This window comes from Lissotriton helveticus, chromosome 2_1 (genome assembly GCF_964261635.1).
Source record: "Lissotriton helveticus chromosome 2_1, aLisHel1.1, whole genome shotgun sequence".
NCBI lineage: Eukaryota > Metazoa > Chordata > Amphibia > Caudata > Salamandridae > Lissotriton > Lissotriton helveticus.
Genome location: NC_136059.1, coordinates 784,896,962 through 784,914,890, shown reverse-complemented (window position 1 = coordinate 784,914,890; position 17,929 = coordinate 784,896,962). Strand labels below are relative to the sequence as shown.

At 41.2% G+C, this 17,929-nt stretch overlaps 1 protein-coding gene across 4 annotated transcripts in view; it reads left to right on the top strand.

Moving 5' to 3' along the window:
- EPB41L4A (erythrocyte membrane protein band 4.1 like 4A) overlaps positions 1–17,929 on the top strand; it is a 782,364-nt gene that overhangs the window by 689,423 nt on the left and 75,012 nt on the right. For all 4 annotated transcript variants that reach the window (XM_078675499.1, XM_078675502.1, XM_078675501.1 and 1 more), the window contains one exon: positions 15,747–15,860. In XM_078675499.1, coding sequence (XP_078531625.1) covers positions 15,747–15,860 — 114 coding nt within the window. The remainder of the gene's footprint in view (positions 1–15,746; positions 15,861–17,929) is intronic.

Here is a 17,929-nt window from a genome sequence, read left to right as displayed (position 1 = left end):
GGATCTCCCTCTACGCAGACGATATTGTCCACTGTTTTTCCAGACCTTATGCCTCAATTGCGCATATCCTGCATATTTTTGACCTATTTGGAGGCTATGCAGGATACAAAATAAATTAGATAAGTCATTAATATTCCTCTTGTCGAGACCCCCACTGAGGCTACTGTTAAGCTGCGTGGCACCAATAACTACCTAGGGATTTTCGTCACGAGAGACGAGCAACTATTCTTACAACAAAACCTCACCCCTCAATTACACCTGCTTAGGGCTGACATAGTGCACTGGTGTACCCTTCCCCTGTCGCTCATGGGTATGCCGGCACTATACAAGATGATGTCCCTTCCCAGATTGCTATCTGCCTTATAAAATACACTGTTTTGGGTCCCACCAACCTTTTTTAAACAAATTGCCCACAAACTCAGATTGCTGCTATGGCAGAGGGGGGAGCGCCACGCATAGCCCTGAACAAGCTACAAAGAGGTGTATATGATGGAGGACTGGCAATCCCAGATATTAAAAATTACTACTGGGCCTGACAAATTCATGATTGGGCAAACGTCGACCTGAGCGAGTAGGCTTACAAGGTGGATTGAGCTGCAATGCCAGCTGGCAACCACAAAATTAGCATTTACACAGGTACAAAGAAGGGCTTGCCGATTCATACCGCAACAATGGTGTGCAGCTAGACAGAGGTCAATCGATACCTGGGTTGGCATTCCAAATTGACAGCTATAACCCTACTATGGCACTGTGAACAGTTGAAGGAGGTATCAAGACTGCAGGGGTTTTCGCGGTGGGAATCAATAGGGCTTGAACAACTGGGTGATGTATGGAGAAATGGTTCACTGCTCTCATTAGAGACTCTTGGCCAGGAGTTTGATCTCTCTCCCACACAGAGATTTCGTTATCTTTCCGTCCACCGCAGGCCCCCCAGCCATATTAATATGGCAGGGGGTCATCGAAGCAAGGATGGCGGGCGGATCGCCCAGGCCGGCGGTGGCTACTGCCAGCCTGGCGGTGGCGATCCGCCGGCCATCCTAATGGGCCCCAATATGTTCAAGGCGTCTTGATAATGTACCCAAGAATTAGAAATGTAGCAATGCAGATTAGGAGAATGTTACCCTGCATTGACACATACACAAATGTATGTCAAAAGTCATTGTGTGTAAAAGAGAAGGCAACCTTAGAAACGTGAGCATGTAAATGACGGTGTTTCTGCTGGACCATGTGACACAGCATCACATCAGACCGTTGGTCTTTATTTTAAGGTGTAGTTAATAGAGCCTGCCGGATGCACAGCTGCAAAGGACATTGAAGTTTGTTGAACAATTTTTTTAGCTTTTTTTCTCAATTTTCCATTAAGGAATTCATGAAGGGTCAGTGTGACCACAACATTTTTAAACATAAAGGTGTGCAACTTTACAAAACAGAAGCAAAATGATCTGTTTGCACTGGATGTGGAGTTGTGTTGGTAGTGTGTTGTGTGTAGACATGTATTTTGTGTGGCATGATGTCTGTACGAATTAGACATTTGTGATGTGCGTGTGTCTGTTATGTTGCCAACCGCATTTCAGTCATATTCCTGTGTTTTGCTCATTGATGGTGGCCAATGAATAAAGCTTTCATAGCAACCCACCCACCATGCAGTTCTAAGGCAACACAAGTATGCTTTAGAGAAAGGGGATAATGCCATGTTTAGGCCTGGCATTAGCCAAGTCATTTTGAGTTTACTAAAATAATATATGTGATATACTTTAAGAGGTTTTAAGCCACCTCTCTACATCCATTGGTCTGTTGCTGTGTCCTTCACATTTTACTTCCGCCTACTACAGCATATGGATTTGGGCAATGGGTCATCTTGCTTAAGCCACTGGCTAACTTCAGTTTGAAAGCGCACACCTGCATACTAGTTAGATCTTTTCAGTGCCAGTATTTTTGTTTTTAGTTTCGAATTAATTTAGGGTTGTCTTTGTGTTCAGAGCCTAATGTGATAGAAGAGCGCTTTTAGCTTTATCAGACCCCATCTGCTTCAAAAGCTGTTGTAAATTTCTTTGATGCTGACTTGTTTATCTGACTGCTGTTATTTCATATCAGTTCACATAAATTCTGAGTATAAGCTAATCAGTGTGCCTTACTTGTTTCTCTTACCTTCTCTGTTACATTCTTTCCTCCCTTTTTAGGTCTCGACCTCTGCCAATGCGCTTGCGCATTGCAGATGTCGAGATCTAATGTAGACGAAACAAACTCTTGAAACCAGCGAGGATTGTCCCCAATGCATGTGAGGTACTCAAGCGCGACACTTCCACAGCACGCGCTTGGCCTCACTTCTTAATCACACCCCATATGGTGTTCCCTCCCACTCGCTCGCACATCAAAGGCTGCTGCTCCCCCGCCAATGCGCTCCCGCCCCGCCCCCCCACAGCAATGCCAAGAGCTTGTTAGGTCTCGCTGAAGCCAATGCGTGCACAAACCCATCCTCGCACACCAACATTGTCTTTATCTACTCCCTCCCCTCGCTCGCTCCCCCCCACCCCCACCAGGCTCTTTTATCTACTTGTTGTTGTTGTGAAAAGCCTTTCTTAGAATGGCGCCGCTGTTTGCCTGTGTGCTTCGATACATCTGTGCAGTCAGCCATGTTAATCACCGCACTTCATATATAGTTGCAGTTTGCTAGTTGGTTTCATTGAAATCGATTGCGTGCGACGGATACGTTTGAAACAGACCATGATTCATGGCGCAGCAGCACTACCCTCTCTCTGGCTCCCAGCATGCCTCCTCCAGCCTGTGAGACCCAGCCCGGCTGCGGTGCTGGCAGCTCCATACCAGTCAAGCGTCAGCTCGGTTTAATCTCCAGCTTTGCAGCGCTGCACAGAAAGAGCAGTGCAACGCGCCGTGAACAGAAGCCTAAGTGCTACCTTTTGAGTCGTTCGCAGCTCGAGAGGATCTGGGATGGCACACAAAAACATGGTGAGATCACTTAGCTCTGTGATCTGCTGCTTCTGTCTGGAAACAGAGGCGGGCTTATTTTCCGAAGACACTCGAAAATTAAGAACTACACACATTCCAGGGGATCCCAGAATATTGTACAACGCCGGTGTCTGCTGCTCTTCAGGTTTCTGTATTTTTTTTAATTGTATTTGAAAAAGATATGGTTGCACTTTGAAGAAACGCAGCATGCACCCTGTGTGATAGTTGTGTAAACGTTGCACCCATCAACCTCGCACCGCAATGGAATGCTGCCTACCACCTCAGACATCGCTGTTTATTTATTTATTTTTACTTAATAGATAGAGATTTGCTAATAATTACCGCCAATGCCGAGACTCCAAACCTGTTAAGGGCATCCGTTTTAGCACTTCCCTCTCCCGTGTTATGTTCAATTTGTGGCTCCGGCACGATTCTCTGCATCATTTGTTTCAGATGCTACACTTACCCATCCCAACCGTGTTTCTTTTTTCTTTATCTCTCCCCACCGCCCCTTTGAGATCGCGGTTTAATTATTTATTTTTAATTACTAGATAGGGATTTGCTAATAATTACAGTCGATGCTGAGGCTCAAATTCTGCTAAGGGTGTTTGTTTGTGCACTTTCCCCTACAGTGTTATGTTTACTTTGTGGATTTCTCACCCTCACACACCCTCACCCACCCTCACCCTCACTCTCACACACCCTCTCACCCTCACACACCCTCTCACCCTCACACCCTTTCACACTCACACCCCCTCACCCTCACATACCCTCACCCTCACACCCCTCACCCTTACACCCCCTCAAACCCCCTCATAGCCTCTCACCCTCACACACCCTCACACCCCCTCACCCTCACACACCCTCACACACCCTCACCCACCCTCACACCCTCACCCTCACCTCCCTCACCCTCACAACCCTCTCAGCCCCTCACATCCTCACTCTCACACACCCTCACGCTCACACACCCTCACACACCCTCACTCACCCCCTCACCCTCACACCCCCTCACACCCCCTCACACCCCCTCACACACCCTCACACACCCTCACTCACCCTCACCCCCCTCACCTTCAAACCCCCTCACACCCTCGCCCTCACATACCCTCACCCACCCTCTCACCTCACACACCCTCACTCACCCTCACCATCACAAACCATCACACCCTCACACCCACTCACCCTCACAACCCTCTCACCCTCACAACCCTCTCACCCTCACAACCCTCTCACACACTGTTACCCGCTCACACCCTCACTCACCCTCACTCACCCTCACTTACCCTCACTCACCCTCATTCACCCTCACTCACCCTCACTCACCCTCACACACCCTCACACCCTCACCCTCACACCCCTCTCACACACCCTTACCCTCACACCACCTCACCCTCACACACCCTCACACACCCTCACCAGCATAGGATAGCAAAACATAGCATAGCATAACAAAACAAAGCATAGGATAGCGAAACAAAACATAGCATAACAAAACAAAACAGCATCGCAAAACACAACAAAGCATAGCATAGCATAACAAAACTCAACATAAGCATAACAAAGCATAGCATAACAAAACAAAGCATAGCATAACATAAAGCATAGCAAAACAAAACAGCATAGTATAACAAAACATAGCATAGCATAACAAAACACAACAAAACAGCATAACAAAACATAGCATAGCAAAAACAAGCATAGCATAATAAAACACAACAAAACATAGCATAGCATAACAAAACAGCATAGCATAACAAAGCATAGCAAAGCAAAACACAACAAAACATAGCATAGCATAACAAAACAGAACAAAACATAGCATAGCATAACAAAACATAGCATAACATAACAAAACGTAGCATAACAAAACACAACAGCACATAGCATAACAAAACATACAAAACACACCAAAACATAGCATAGCTTAACAAAACACAACAAAACATAGCATAGCAAAACAAAACATATAATAGCATAGCATACCAAACACAACATAGCATAGCATAGCATAACAAAACATAGCATAGCAAAACAAAGCATAGCACAATAAAACACAACAAAACATAGCATATCATAACAAAACATAACAAAGCATAGCATAGGAAAACATAGCATAGCAAAACATAGCATAACAAAACATAGCATAACAAAACACAGCATAGCATAACAAATTAAAGCATAGGATAGCAAAACATAGCATAGCATAACAAAACAAAACATAGGAAAGCAAAACACAACATAGCATAGCATACAGCATCACTCAGCACCACCACAGCATCACTCAGGGGCACCACAACATCACTATGTGCTACCACAGCATCACTGAATGCCACAGCATCACTTGTTCGCCACCACAACACCACTCAGCGCCACCACAGCATCAATCTGTGCAACCATTCAACAACAACTGGTTCAAATATGTTCTCTCAATGTTTCAAGCTTTATTACAAATGTCATAAAAAGATGTTAATATTTCACTTCTGTTCTTGGATTTTCGCCACAATAAAATAAAATGGACATAATCTTCACAAAAGTTATTTACAAAAGTTTAAGCTATTGCCATTATAAATTACAATAACTTTTAAGTATTAATTATAGAAAAAAATTAAAAGCCATTGTTATTTGTAATATCAATACATCTAAGTCACGTAAATACAACACATATTGCATTACAAATGCTATAGGTGTCACATTTGTGAAAGTTAAAACTATTGGCATTGTAAATGACAAAGCTATTACTTTCACTATTTTAACATAAATAAAAAATTTGTCATTTACAATACCAATAGCTCAAACTTTTCTAATGCGAGACCTATTGTATTGCAAATGCTTGTTGTTTTTCTTCCTTGCCTTCTTTCTTTCTTGCCTTCATCCTCTTCATCCTCTCTTCTATTCTCTCTTTTTTGTTTTTCATTCTTTCTTTCTTTCTTCCCATATTTCTTTCTTTCTTTCCACCTTTCTTTCTTTCTTTTCATCTTTTTTCCTTTTGTCTTTCCTTTTTTCCTTCTATTTCCTCTTCTTTCTTTTCTCCTCCTTTTTTCCTTTCCTCCGTCCTTCTTTTTTCCTTTTTTTATTCTCTTCTTTCCTGCCTTCTTTTTTGCTTACTTTCAGTGCACATGAACTCTAAATATAAACTAATTAGTGTGCTCTTTCTTTGCAACCTTGTCTTTCTTTCCTTCTGGATTTGTTTCTTTTATGAATTTTTCCTTAATTGCCTTATTTCTCAAATATAAGAGGCTAGCAGCCAATGCCAGACCAGTTGTTTTTTTAAGAGCTCTGTTAGCCAAGACTTTTTGATTTTAATGAAATGATGTGTAAAATATACTTATTTATAGGGGTTTTCAGCCAGACTTCATCCATTACTCAGTTGTTGTGATATTCTCATTTTTCTTCCAACCACTCCAGCATGCATTATGGGGCAATGCATTAGCCCATTTCAGCCATTGGCTGACTTCACTATGACTTGTGGCATGCTGCCCTTTCACATGGAGCACTTCGACACAAAAGTAGTTCCGTTCAGTGTCCGGGAGTGTTATGATAATGGGTGCCTTTTTTTAAACGAAAAACATTTTTGCCTATAGCCAATGTTTTTTTTACAATGATGAGGATCTGGCAGCCTCTTGAACAATTGAACTTCTAAAAGGCAGACGGTCAATGCCAGATGTATTGGATTTGCTAAAGTTTGTTGTTTAAAAACAATGTTTTTTATAGACCCCTTAACTGCTACTGTTGCATAGCTCTCATGAGACTCTGATTCAGAGGTCACAATCCTTGCTTTCGTGCTAAAAATCATGCAGTTTCCTGATCCGATTTTCTTGAACACTCTTCTAGTCCAAGGCATTTAATGGAAAGGTCTAGATGGACAAATGTTTTCATATTAAAGGATGCGAAGAAGTTGAGAGTTAAGATATAGGATAAATTGAGTGTGAGAAAATGTAAAACAAAAGCTGATGAATGGAAACTCTTTAATCAGTTTCTCTGGATAGCTTTCTGTTCGGTTTATTTTTTGCTCATCTGTGCCATTAGAACAAGGGCAACTTGCCTGCAAATCAGATGAGGCCCTGCAGCCGAAAGAGCTTTCCAAAATAAACTACCAGACCACACATACTCTCAATAGGGACACAAGATGCCACAGACATGTTTCAGTTTCTATTACTTTACTGATGAAGGGATGCGAGTAGGGGATGAACGTCTGGTCATGTGGAGATTCCTTTTAACAGACACGTGGTACAACAAAATGCTTGTATAGTTCTAACAACAAGGAAATCCCTTGTATTCATTTAGTCAATTGTTTGTTAGCTTATCTGTGCTAATAAGGGAAGGGACAAACTGTTAACAAATGAGTATTGTTCCATCCTTTTTTGTGATTGAGCCACATGAAAAGAGTGACCCTATAGTTTTGGAACATTGACAGAATAACTTAATGGTGTGGCAGTGTGAGGGTGTAGCGAAACCTCTGATATAGCAATCTGAGAGTGCACACTTTGGGATGGAAATCTATGCAAGAGATGTTAACGAATAGGGAGCAAGATGGCGGCTACTTGAATGCTGCAGTAGCTGCCCTCCTTAGCCCCAGCCTTAATGAAGAGAATGGTGGAGTAGAGATCCCAGGGAGCCCTTAAAAGAAGGAATACGAAATGCAGGAAGCTTTTTATGCCTCCACCTAAGGAGCACAGCGGTACCTGAGAGAGAAGTTTGGAGTGGAGGATTGCAGCACGGCGAAAGAGGTCCTCTCACTGTTGCTGCGCTTCCCTGGTGGTGTGCTCAGCTTGTTTGGATGTAGACTGAGAGTCTGGCTTGGTTGGAGAATGCTCCCGCAGTTAAACAAGTCTGTGAAAGATCCGGCCAAAGCCCCGGCTTCAGCCGCGGCACATACGACAACTCAGGCTTGGAAGACAGCGGGCGGGCTAAAGGCAAAGGAAACTGCTGTCCCTGCAATAGAGAAATGAGATGCGGGAGGAGCTGAGGACTGGAAGCTTGTGACACAGAAAATTAAAGAGAAAGAGCAGTGGTCTAGTGTTGAGCCGCCCAGGGAGAAGCAGATGCTGATCCCAGAGATTTTTGCCAGAACGCCTGATGGACTTAACTCAAAGAGACCTAGTCGTACATGGGTGTTTGAATTAGCACCCTAGGAGTACGATAAGAGCCTAAGTGCCTCTCCCATGGATACTGTGAGTACAGACTTGTTGCGACTGCTACCTTCACAATGGGTGGAAAAATTGTATTCACTCATGGATGATTCAGATCTTTCTGAAGCTAGTGAATTCTTGACAGAAGAGGACTCTAATCCAGGCAGAATGTTGCTATGTAAATGGATCTTTCACACTCTGCTCTGTTTATGGTTCTGTAGTGGATGATCCCACAGTGTTTCATTGGCTTAATAACAAATTGACTGGATGGGCACTCCTGCATGTTATCTGTGGACATTTTAATATCAACATAAATGGGGGGTGGTTAAAGACAGGATGTCATTTCTATCGAGGCCACAAACCAAAGGTTTTTAGATCTTTGAGTAAGACGGTGGTGGCCCATGAATAATCTGTTGCATGACAGAGAAGTAGATACTGGATCCTTGGTATACTTTTTTTCAGCCCCCCATCCAGTTCATCTCGAACTGGATTATTTCTATATCTCCAAAAGGCTATTAGAGGCATGCCAGACGTATAAATATCCAAGGGTAATGTACGATCATAATCCACTTGTGTTAGAGGTAGACTTGTGCTCCTTACCTCCCCCTACGCAGTTGTTCTTTCGAGAGGGCCTTACTGTTTGATGAGGAATACGTTAACCATATGAAAAATTGAATCCCGATTTCTATGATGGATAACCTATGAAGTGCTTTTACATGTATAATATGGGATATTCTTAAGGTGGGGATTTCGGGGGAAGACCTCAAGATTTAGTTGGACCCGCCAGAAGAAGGAGAAAAAACATCTGTTAGAACTTTATGATACTTTATCGGCTGCAGAGAGGAATCTGATAGGAGTCATAACAAGGGGGTTAGAATTTGTAGAGGCTCAATTGAATGTGGCAGTAGCTAAAGTCGACATTGTAGATTTTTTGGTTAAGAAAGCAGCAGATAAATACACAGCCTGAAAAAATAAGGTATATGAATATAACGAAAGGGTGGGGCATTTGCTTGCGATACGCTCAAGACAGAAAACAGCGCAAGGGAAAGCAGTAGAGACGGATTTGATTCCGGGCGGTTTTTGCAGCCTGTCTCAAAACTTATATGTTAGAAGTTTTTCTGCAAACACAATGAGGGACTGATGCGCCAGAATCAAGGACCACTGCAAATATAATAGTTTTCCCCAAAAAGGGTAAACCCGTGCACAAATTAAGGTCCTATCGACCAATTACTTTGGTCAATAGTGATGTCAAAATGTATGCAAAAATACTTGCTATTAGATTATTGGGGGTAATAAAGAGGATAGTCTACCCTGTGCAGCACTGATTTATCCTAGTTAGGGGTTCAACCGATCATATGCGCTGGGTCATTACGCTATTTGATGAGGCCAAGTTGCCAGGAAACCCTATGGCTTTAATACTTTTGGATGCTGAGAAAGCATTCGATAGGGTCTCCTGGTCGTACCTCTGGGTGATCATGGATGAGAAGGGATTCGGGCCTGGATATATTAAAGCAGTTAAAATGTTATATCGAAATCCCCCTGCTAAGATCTCGCTGATGGGCGGCTAATCTGAGACTGTGGTGATTCAAAGGTGTACGAGACAAGGGTGCCCATGTTCCCCTCTATTATTTGCCCTTTATATTGATCCTCTGATTTGAGAATCAAGGGAAATGTAGCAATTTTGCCAGTCTGTGTTCTGGAATGGGAAAGTGAAATTCTGGCATATGCCGATGACCTGACAGTTGTTGCCCTTGATCCAGCTGCAGCATTTAAGGAAATAGAGTTGGAGGCAATTAAGTTTGGTTGTTTCTCTGGTTAACAGCTAAACCAAGACAAAACGCAAATTGTTACCAATTGCAATTTACAACTAGATGTCAGGCGGGCGGTGTTGAATGCAGTTTATCTGGGGGTTAATGTCACATCAGATATCGATAAAATTGTGGAAATTAATGTAGATCCGTTGATTAGGAGAACTGAGATAGATTTCGGGAGAACGAATAATCTCAAGCTTACCCTAATCGGAAGAAGTACTTTAGTTAAAATGCTGCTTTTACCTAAAGTGTTCTATTTCTTTAGGGCCATCCCCCTTGAGGTTGAGAATCATTGGTTTAAGGTTTTGGACCAGATGTTTTCAAGGTTTTTATGGGACTAGTCTCGTCCCAGAAGGGCATTGAAGTTTGTGACACTCCCAAAGGAACGTGGCGGGTGAGCAGTAACACATTTTCGATTATATTATTGGGCCATCGCTTTACAACAGATGGCTCTAATGTTTTATAGTAAAGAAGAAAGCAGAACTATAGCAAGGGACTCCCTGACGATTCATTAACTACTGATAGGAGAAGAGGCTAAGGGATATCTCCTGCATCAGCTAGACTTTGGATACTAAAAGAGAGTGAGGTTTAAAACACTTATTTGTGCATATCATATGGTCCGTGGTTCAGAAGAAAGTAAGGATTGGCCCTAGTAACTTTTATACTGCCCTGCAAAAAAAACCACAATTTTACTGGATATTTATAGGGATTCTTATGTCAAACGCTGGAAAGACCGTGGTCTGTTTACTCTTGGGGATTTTGTGGGGGACAGTGATATAATCACGTTTTAAGCAATTAAAAGTAATTTCAATTGGGGGCACAAGGAATTTTTCAAATATCTACAGCTAAGGGACTTCTTAGGGAAGAAAGGAGGGGGGTTAAGCGGGTTGTCCAGGGTTGATTTAGTAGATGTGATTATAGAGCAAGAGCCTGCAATTGGTTTTTATATAGGTTGTTGAAAAGCAGGATGGTTGACAATATAGACAAACATACTAGATGTTGGTACGAGTCGTTGCAGGTGGAAAATGAGGAAAGCGCAGAATCATTAGGCTACGCTCACTCAATATTAATGTCTGCAAATCTGCAAGCACAGCATTTGAAAACGTGGTTTAATCTTTATTTTACTTCGGGGAAAATCTGGTACGAACTGTTCTCGTCGCCAGTTTTATGGGGCAGATCTAATACATTTGTTTGCAAGATGTCCTAGTTTGGATGGATTACAAAAAAATATCAGTAAATTTCTGTAGATGAAACTGGGTTTGCAGATTCAAGTTACTCCTCAATTTATTGTATTAGGGGTTCAAAAAAGAGAAGTCCCACCCCCCATGCCCAACCAATCTATTCTATTTCTTGCAATGGCAGTACTAAGGCTGTGCTAAGCTACAGCGTGGCTAGATCCTGTCCCTCCCTCGGGTCATCTATGGAGGGCTCTACTTTTATCTATACATCATATAGAAATGGCAGAGCAGCCAAAAATAAAAGGCTTACAAGTCTGGGCTCTAATGAAGAATTGGATTTTGGCATTGTCAGAGGAGGAAAGAATAGTGGAAATGATGGTAATGAGTAGGTGGGTTAATTAGAGGGGCGGGTCAATATTTAGATATTGTGAAATAATTCACAATAGCACTTTATAAGTGGGGATAGTAATTAATTTGGGGTCAATTCTTAATTATTGTAGAATAGCCAGCGTTTTATGCCGACTAAAATATGCATTTTGTATTTTTACCTGCTGGATGTATTTTCATGAATTTCTCTGCCTGGAAGTGGTTGGTGGGGTTGGGATATAGGGGTTGTATTAAAAAAAACCAATAAAGATTGTTAAACAAAAGGAAATCTATGCAAGAAAAAACAAATTAAGAAAATAGTCTTCATAGAAACCGACGCTTTATGACCCTTAAAAATTGAAACTATTGCAATGAAGCCATTACAACAACTACATGCAGAGCGAAATAGGTAAGACTAACAAGCCTAAAAAGTATAGATAATGCTATGAATTCAGTTTCATTATAAGGGCAGAGCAGTGTTTGGCCTGTGTAGCCAGGGGTGATGGGGTACATTAAAAAGTAACTTCATCTAGGTGAGGAGACACTGAGAAGATGCCACAGAAAATGAGTAATCCCTTTGGGCACATAGTGACAAGATAGCAAAAACAATAGCGCATGAAATCCATCAAGAGTAATGACTGGTGGTTCAGATTGATTCAAGCATTCCCCCCATCACTATTATCACACATCAGAGCATTAATGTAAGGTTCAGTCACGAGTGTCATCCATCCCCGTAGGCTGATAATCTGATCACCGAACCCGTCTATTCCTCCACACTAGGAAGCACAAAGAGTTTTAAGGTGCATGGTGCCCCACAGACTCCCTATACTACTTTTGCACTCCAAAAAACTAGCCTTTGGTCTCAAGAGAGGAGAGCCAAATAAATATTAGTGATATGCTGGCCAGAGGACTGTGCAAATAGGAAGAGTAATCACACACAGAGGCTGCCAGCCACCATAAATCCTTCCTCCCGCTCCACCCACTGTCCCAGGAAGCTCTGGTGAAGGAGCAGAGGGAACAAGCACGCCATTTTCTACTATGAAGAATTCCGCAAATGTGACAGAGGGAGTGCTTAACCCCTTCTGCGCTCATGACGAGCTGAGCTCGTCGTGAGTTACGCCGCTCGCACGCTCATGACGAGCTCAGCTCGTCATGTAACGCGCCTTTTTGAAAAACGCAGCGCGCAGCGGGAAAACCGCTAGTGTGCATGTGGTTAAAGGTTGCGATGAGTTTATTCCAGCAGCCAAAGCAGGTGGGGGTTGATAGAGGAACTGAGGCTATGGCAATCACTAACTGTCTGTAATGTTTGAGAAAAGTGATCAAAGTAATGAGTCTCTTCTGCACAAGGGTCCAAGAGATCTGTTAATGAAGAGTCTCAAGAAGGGTGTGCGACTCTGCCAACTTCCAGCTCAACCTATGCCCCGCTGCACCAAATCATTTTACGCATAAGTCCAAGATTAGACTCACCACAGTAGCAGCCTGAGGACAAAGAGCCTCCCACTGTGCCTATTTCGGAGACCTTCATAGATATCACCCTTCCTGCCACTTTCTGCGTCCTACAAATATGTCAGGGACTCACTGAAAGCCCAGAGAGAAAATAAAGACTTCAAGAGGAACCAGAGAAGTCTACAAACAGGAACAGCAAAGCTGCTAGTACAACCTCAATCTGTTAGACTAATCTTTCTCAGTCTGCACCCTGAAATAGGAAAACACTTGCCAAAGTCTCAGAATCAAAAACTGGACTGAGAGCGGTGCCTTCAGTACCAAGCATGAGGCCTTCCCCAAAGCCTTGAAGGGTCAAATTCCCAAAGCCCCCCATCGAAGCTCAGCCTCTACTAATAGATCTTGCACTGTAACAACAGCCCATTTAACAAGCAAGCCATATTTCAAGTCAAGTGTACACTACACTCTTGATCCTGATCTCGTTGCCTTCAATAATAAAGAAAAGTTTGTGCTGACAAAGGGCATGCAAAACGTCATAACTAATGTGCCTATACTCATAAAACACGAGATTTGGGAAGCTCCTTGTAGTTTTAACTTGCACTGGCTGATTGAATGCACTAGCAAATTGTCAACCCAATAATTGTTAAACTAAGCGGCCTGAAGAGCTTGAGGAGTGGCAGAATCACAGACTCTCAAAGTGTTGGGTGTGATGAAGGGAATTTGCCGATAGCTGATGGCAAACGAGTTGACCTTTAAAATTGTAATTTACCCCCTTTCAGCGTTGCCGGGCAACTAAGATAAATTAGAGCCACCATTCCTTAGTTCACTAGTCCATACCAAATTGCTGACAAAAAAGTACATCCTAAAACTACACTCTAATTTCAAGGCCACAATCAGATCCATTTTCTTTCATGAAGAACGCTGCAGTATTTTGGCTACTCCATATTCCTTATTCAATGAGCTCAATTATCATTTATTACTGTCTCTTTCTTAATCTATACTAGTCTGCCTGGTGATTGTTTACATTTTTGATTTATAATTGTTTTTAGATTACTGCGGGTTTAGACATTCTAATGTACCATATATGAGTGATGCATGGTCAGAAAGAATGAAATAAGTTTGCTTGACCCAGCCATGCCTGCCTGTGAAATCAACAGAGGAAGACAGTTGCCAATTTGACTCCATTTAGGCTGTCAAGTTCATATATCTGCCTTTTGGGTGTGCTTGGCAGTAACTTAAATTTGCCACTAACCTAGGGGCCGATTATGATAGCGGTTTTTCCGCATCCTCCGGGCCGGCCGAAGTATCCGCCGGCCCAAAGGATGCGGGAAAACCGCTGCGGAGGCTTCAAAGACCCACCGCCAGATTAGGATGGCTGGGGGGTCAGGAAGACCGTCCGCCGCTTTTCCGCCACGGTTGCCTTCCGACCACGGCGGAAAAGCTCTAACATGTCTGGCGGTGTCTATCAGACACCGCTAGGCATATTAGGATGTCTGCTGTTCCATGCCTTTCCACGGCGGCATTTCCGCCGTGGAAAGGCATACGGACTTTTGTTTGGGGGCCCGTTGCGGGCCCCCAGGGGTGAAGGGGGAGTGGGGGGTGCACATGGGGGGTACTTATGGTACCCCCCTGTCTTTGCGTGCACGAAGAGGCAGGCACCGCGCGGTGCTTTGTGCATGCAAATGCACTGATGTCATTTTTTACATTGCGGCGGGTGCTGCTTCAAGCAGCACCCGCCGCAATGTAAAGAATACAGGATGTGACCGCCAGGGTGGCGGTTACATCCTAATTGCCATGGAGGAACCGCCGCTGCCCATGCGGACGGTCCCTCATACTCAGGGGTGGCGGACGGACGCAAGTCCCTCCGCCATCATAATCGACCCCCTAGCGTTAAATCACCCAGGGATCTAAGGGAGTTCACAAAGGTTCTTCGACAAGGGGAATTTACACGTTTTCTTTTACTATTCTTCCCTCTGATATTCCAGCAGGAAAACGAATTTTCTGTGACTATAGGAATTCTAGCAGGAAAACCAATAAGTGAAAATTCCTTCTCATGTTTACCTACATAACCCTACTTCCTTTACAAATCCATTTTTTTCACCAAGAATATATTTCCATCTTAATTAGAGCTCCGGTTTTATATACCTCAGTCAGTCCCAATTTTTAGCTCATATTAACTTCTATGGTGTTGTAATAAGCAATGCCATTCTTTTCAACAATGCCAATTTCTATTAACTTTTACAAAACGTTTACAGTTTTTTAATTGATAATCCAAAGATGTTAAACTTCTGAAAACCTTTTTAAATTTCACCTTACGAAGCCAGCTTTCTTTCAAATTGATTAAACTTGGATATAGCTGTTAAATCTTGGTTAATTAACAGTTCAAACGTTTACAAGCTCCTTAATAAAAGTATAATGTTTTAATTAATAATTGCAATCTTTTTTAAAAAAAAGTTAAAACTGTTTACCTAAGAGCTCCAGTTTTTCTACGATCCTGATAATATATTCTTTAAATAGGCCATTTTCAGTAAATACCTTTGTTAAAAATCACTTTTTAATTAATAATTAAAACTAGTACTATCTTAATATCGATTCGTCATTATCATTCTTCTTGGAAAGTAGTTAAAAAATAGCAATGTAGATAGCGTATTTGACTACATTGCTTCAGCTAGTGTATTGATGAAAGTGATTGCTGTGTCACAGAAACTCTTTGTATTGCGTGATCAGCCAGTATTCCTCCTAGGAATGATTTACATGCTTAATAAAAACTTCAGCACCATCAGGATTATTTGTTTTTTGGCTGGCTATATTTCTGAAGCTGATTGCTGGCTTTTGCTGTTTCCCTATAGTGGACTGTACAATTCTCCCACTGACCGCAACAAGTCACCAAAGTTTCCCACCCCTCGACGGCGAAACCCTTCAGGTGGAAGTGACAATGATTCTGGCCAGCCTGGTAGAAGAAGGTAAGTGCAAACATATTATCTCAGCATTGAACATTCCAAATGTTTTTCTCTCATCTCTTTTTTGCTCAAACTCTTATAATATGACAACGATGTATCTTTGAGAATCATGTTCTACTTTATTGTGTGTTCAAACTTACGTTTGTTGCTTGAGAATTTGCTCTGTCATAAAGTCATTGTTGTACAGTAGCTTTAGAAGTCTCCAGTTCCTTTCTTTCATGTAATTAGTCACAAGGACATGCCACTGCCATAGAAATCACAAAAAACTGGAGTGGTGGTGTAAGCTCATAAAGGAGGGTCATAGGCATAACATAGAATCAACACATTGCCATAAAATGTGAAGTTCACTACTTTCAGACTTGTAGCTCCCTCACTGGCCATAGAGATAGTCCTAGATTATGCTTTCTTTTTACCAGAAGAGTCTACAGTGGTTGGCATCATTCTCATGAGAACTGCCCCTTCTAATATAACTAATGAAAACAAATATAGATATGCTTCTTCAGTCCATGCAATGTACCAACTACCACGTACAGCCCTTATTAAAGGTTTACTTAACGTGGGTCCTCAGAATGATCTATGACATTACCTAGATTGCATGCAAACATGTGCATATCTCCTTTATTAGATGTACTTTAAGTTATTTCCCATTGTGGATGAGATGAATATTATAATGCGCAATATGAATCCTGCAAAACCCTGTTTTTTTCCAAACAGAGATTTGGTAGACTTGCCTTCTCTCTTTTTGAATTGAAGGCTGAAATATGGCACATCTAATACGTGGCTAAAATGGGTGGGTAGACTTTAGTTCTTACGTGAATGATGCAGGGCAGTGATGCTGATACGGATCACTGACAGATTATCAAGGAACAAAATATCGACCTGCCAAAATATCAAGTAAAAAATATAGAATGCCAAAATATCGAATTCCTATCTACAGACAGGCAAGTACAAAAATATCGAATCCAAAATATTATTGTAGAAAATATATAGTTAGTCAAAATATCAATTTTTTTAAAATGTCTTAAAAGTAATGTAAAATTAATGAAATAATTAATATAATGAACTTAATCATACTTAAAAATACTTAATTAACCTTAAAATTAATAAATAATTAATGCAAGTAAAATAAAAGAAACATAGATCTTTATTTTTTTAACATAAAAAATAAACATACATTTGAATTTTTTTAAACATATATATATATATTAACGTAATATTAATAAAAAATATTCAATATTTTTAACATAGGATAGCGGGAGTGTAAACTTTACTATTACCACTCCAGTGAGTGCAACAGTAGGGAAAGCGTTAGATAGCAGGAGGGTAAAAGTGACTATTCCCACTCCAGTGACTGCAACAGTAGGGAAAGCGTTGGATAGTATAGGGGTAAAAATTACTATTCCCACTAGGAAGAGTGCAACAGTAGGGAAAGCGTTGGATAGCGGGAGGGTAAAAATTACTATTCCCACTCCAGAGAGTGCAACAGAAGGGAAAGCGTTGGATAGCGGGAGGGTGAAAATCACTATTCCCACTCCAGTGAGTGCAACAGTAGGGAAAGTAATGATTTCATATTTTAATAAAAACAAATTCTCAATACCAGTAAAAATTAATTAAAATCAATTACCAGTTACAAAATAATTAATAATTAATTATTAATACAACAATTACCTATTAATATTAAATAATAACCAATTAGTTTTCGATACCAACAATTAATAAATACAAGAAATAGCAATTAATAATTAATTAACAGAAAATTAATTAATACACAAAAATAAATTCAATAATTAATTAATTACAATTAAATTACTTCCCACCCTATTCCCATATAAATCCACAACCCGCTACGAATAATAAATTAATACAATTAACATCATTATCAATTAATAAAAATTAATGACCAATTAATAAAAAACAATTACCAACTAATTAACAATACATTAATTATCAATACCAATAAATAAAAATAAATATTTACTTAATTGCAATTAAATTACTTCCTACCCTATTCCCCTGTAAACCCACAACCCGCTACAGAACTAAAATGCAAAATTAAATTAAAAATAATTAAT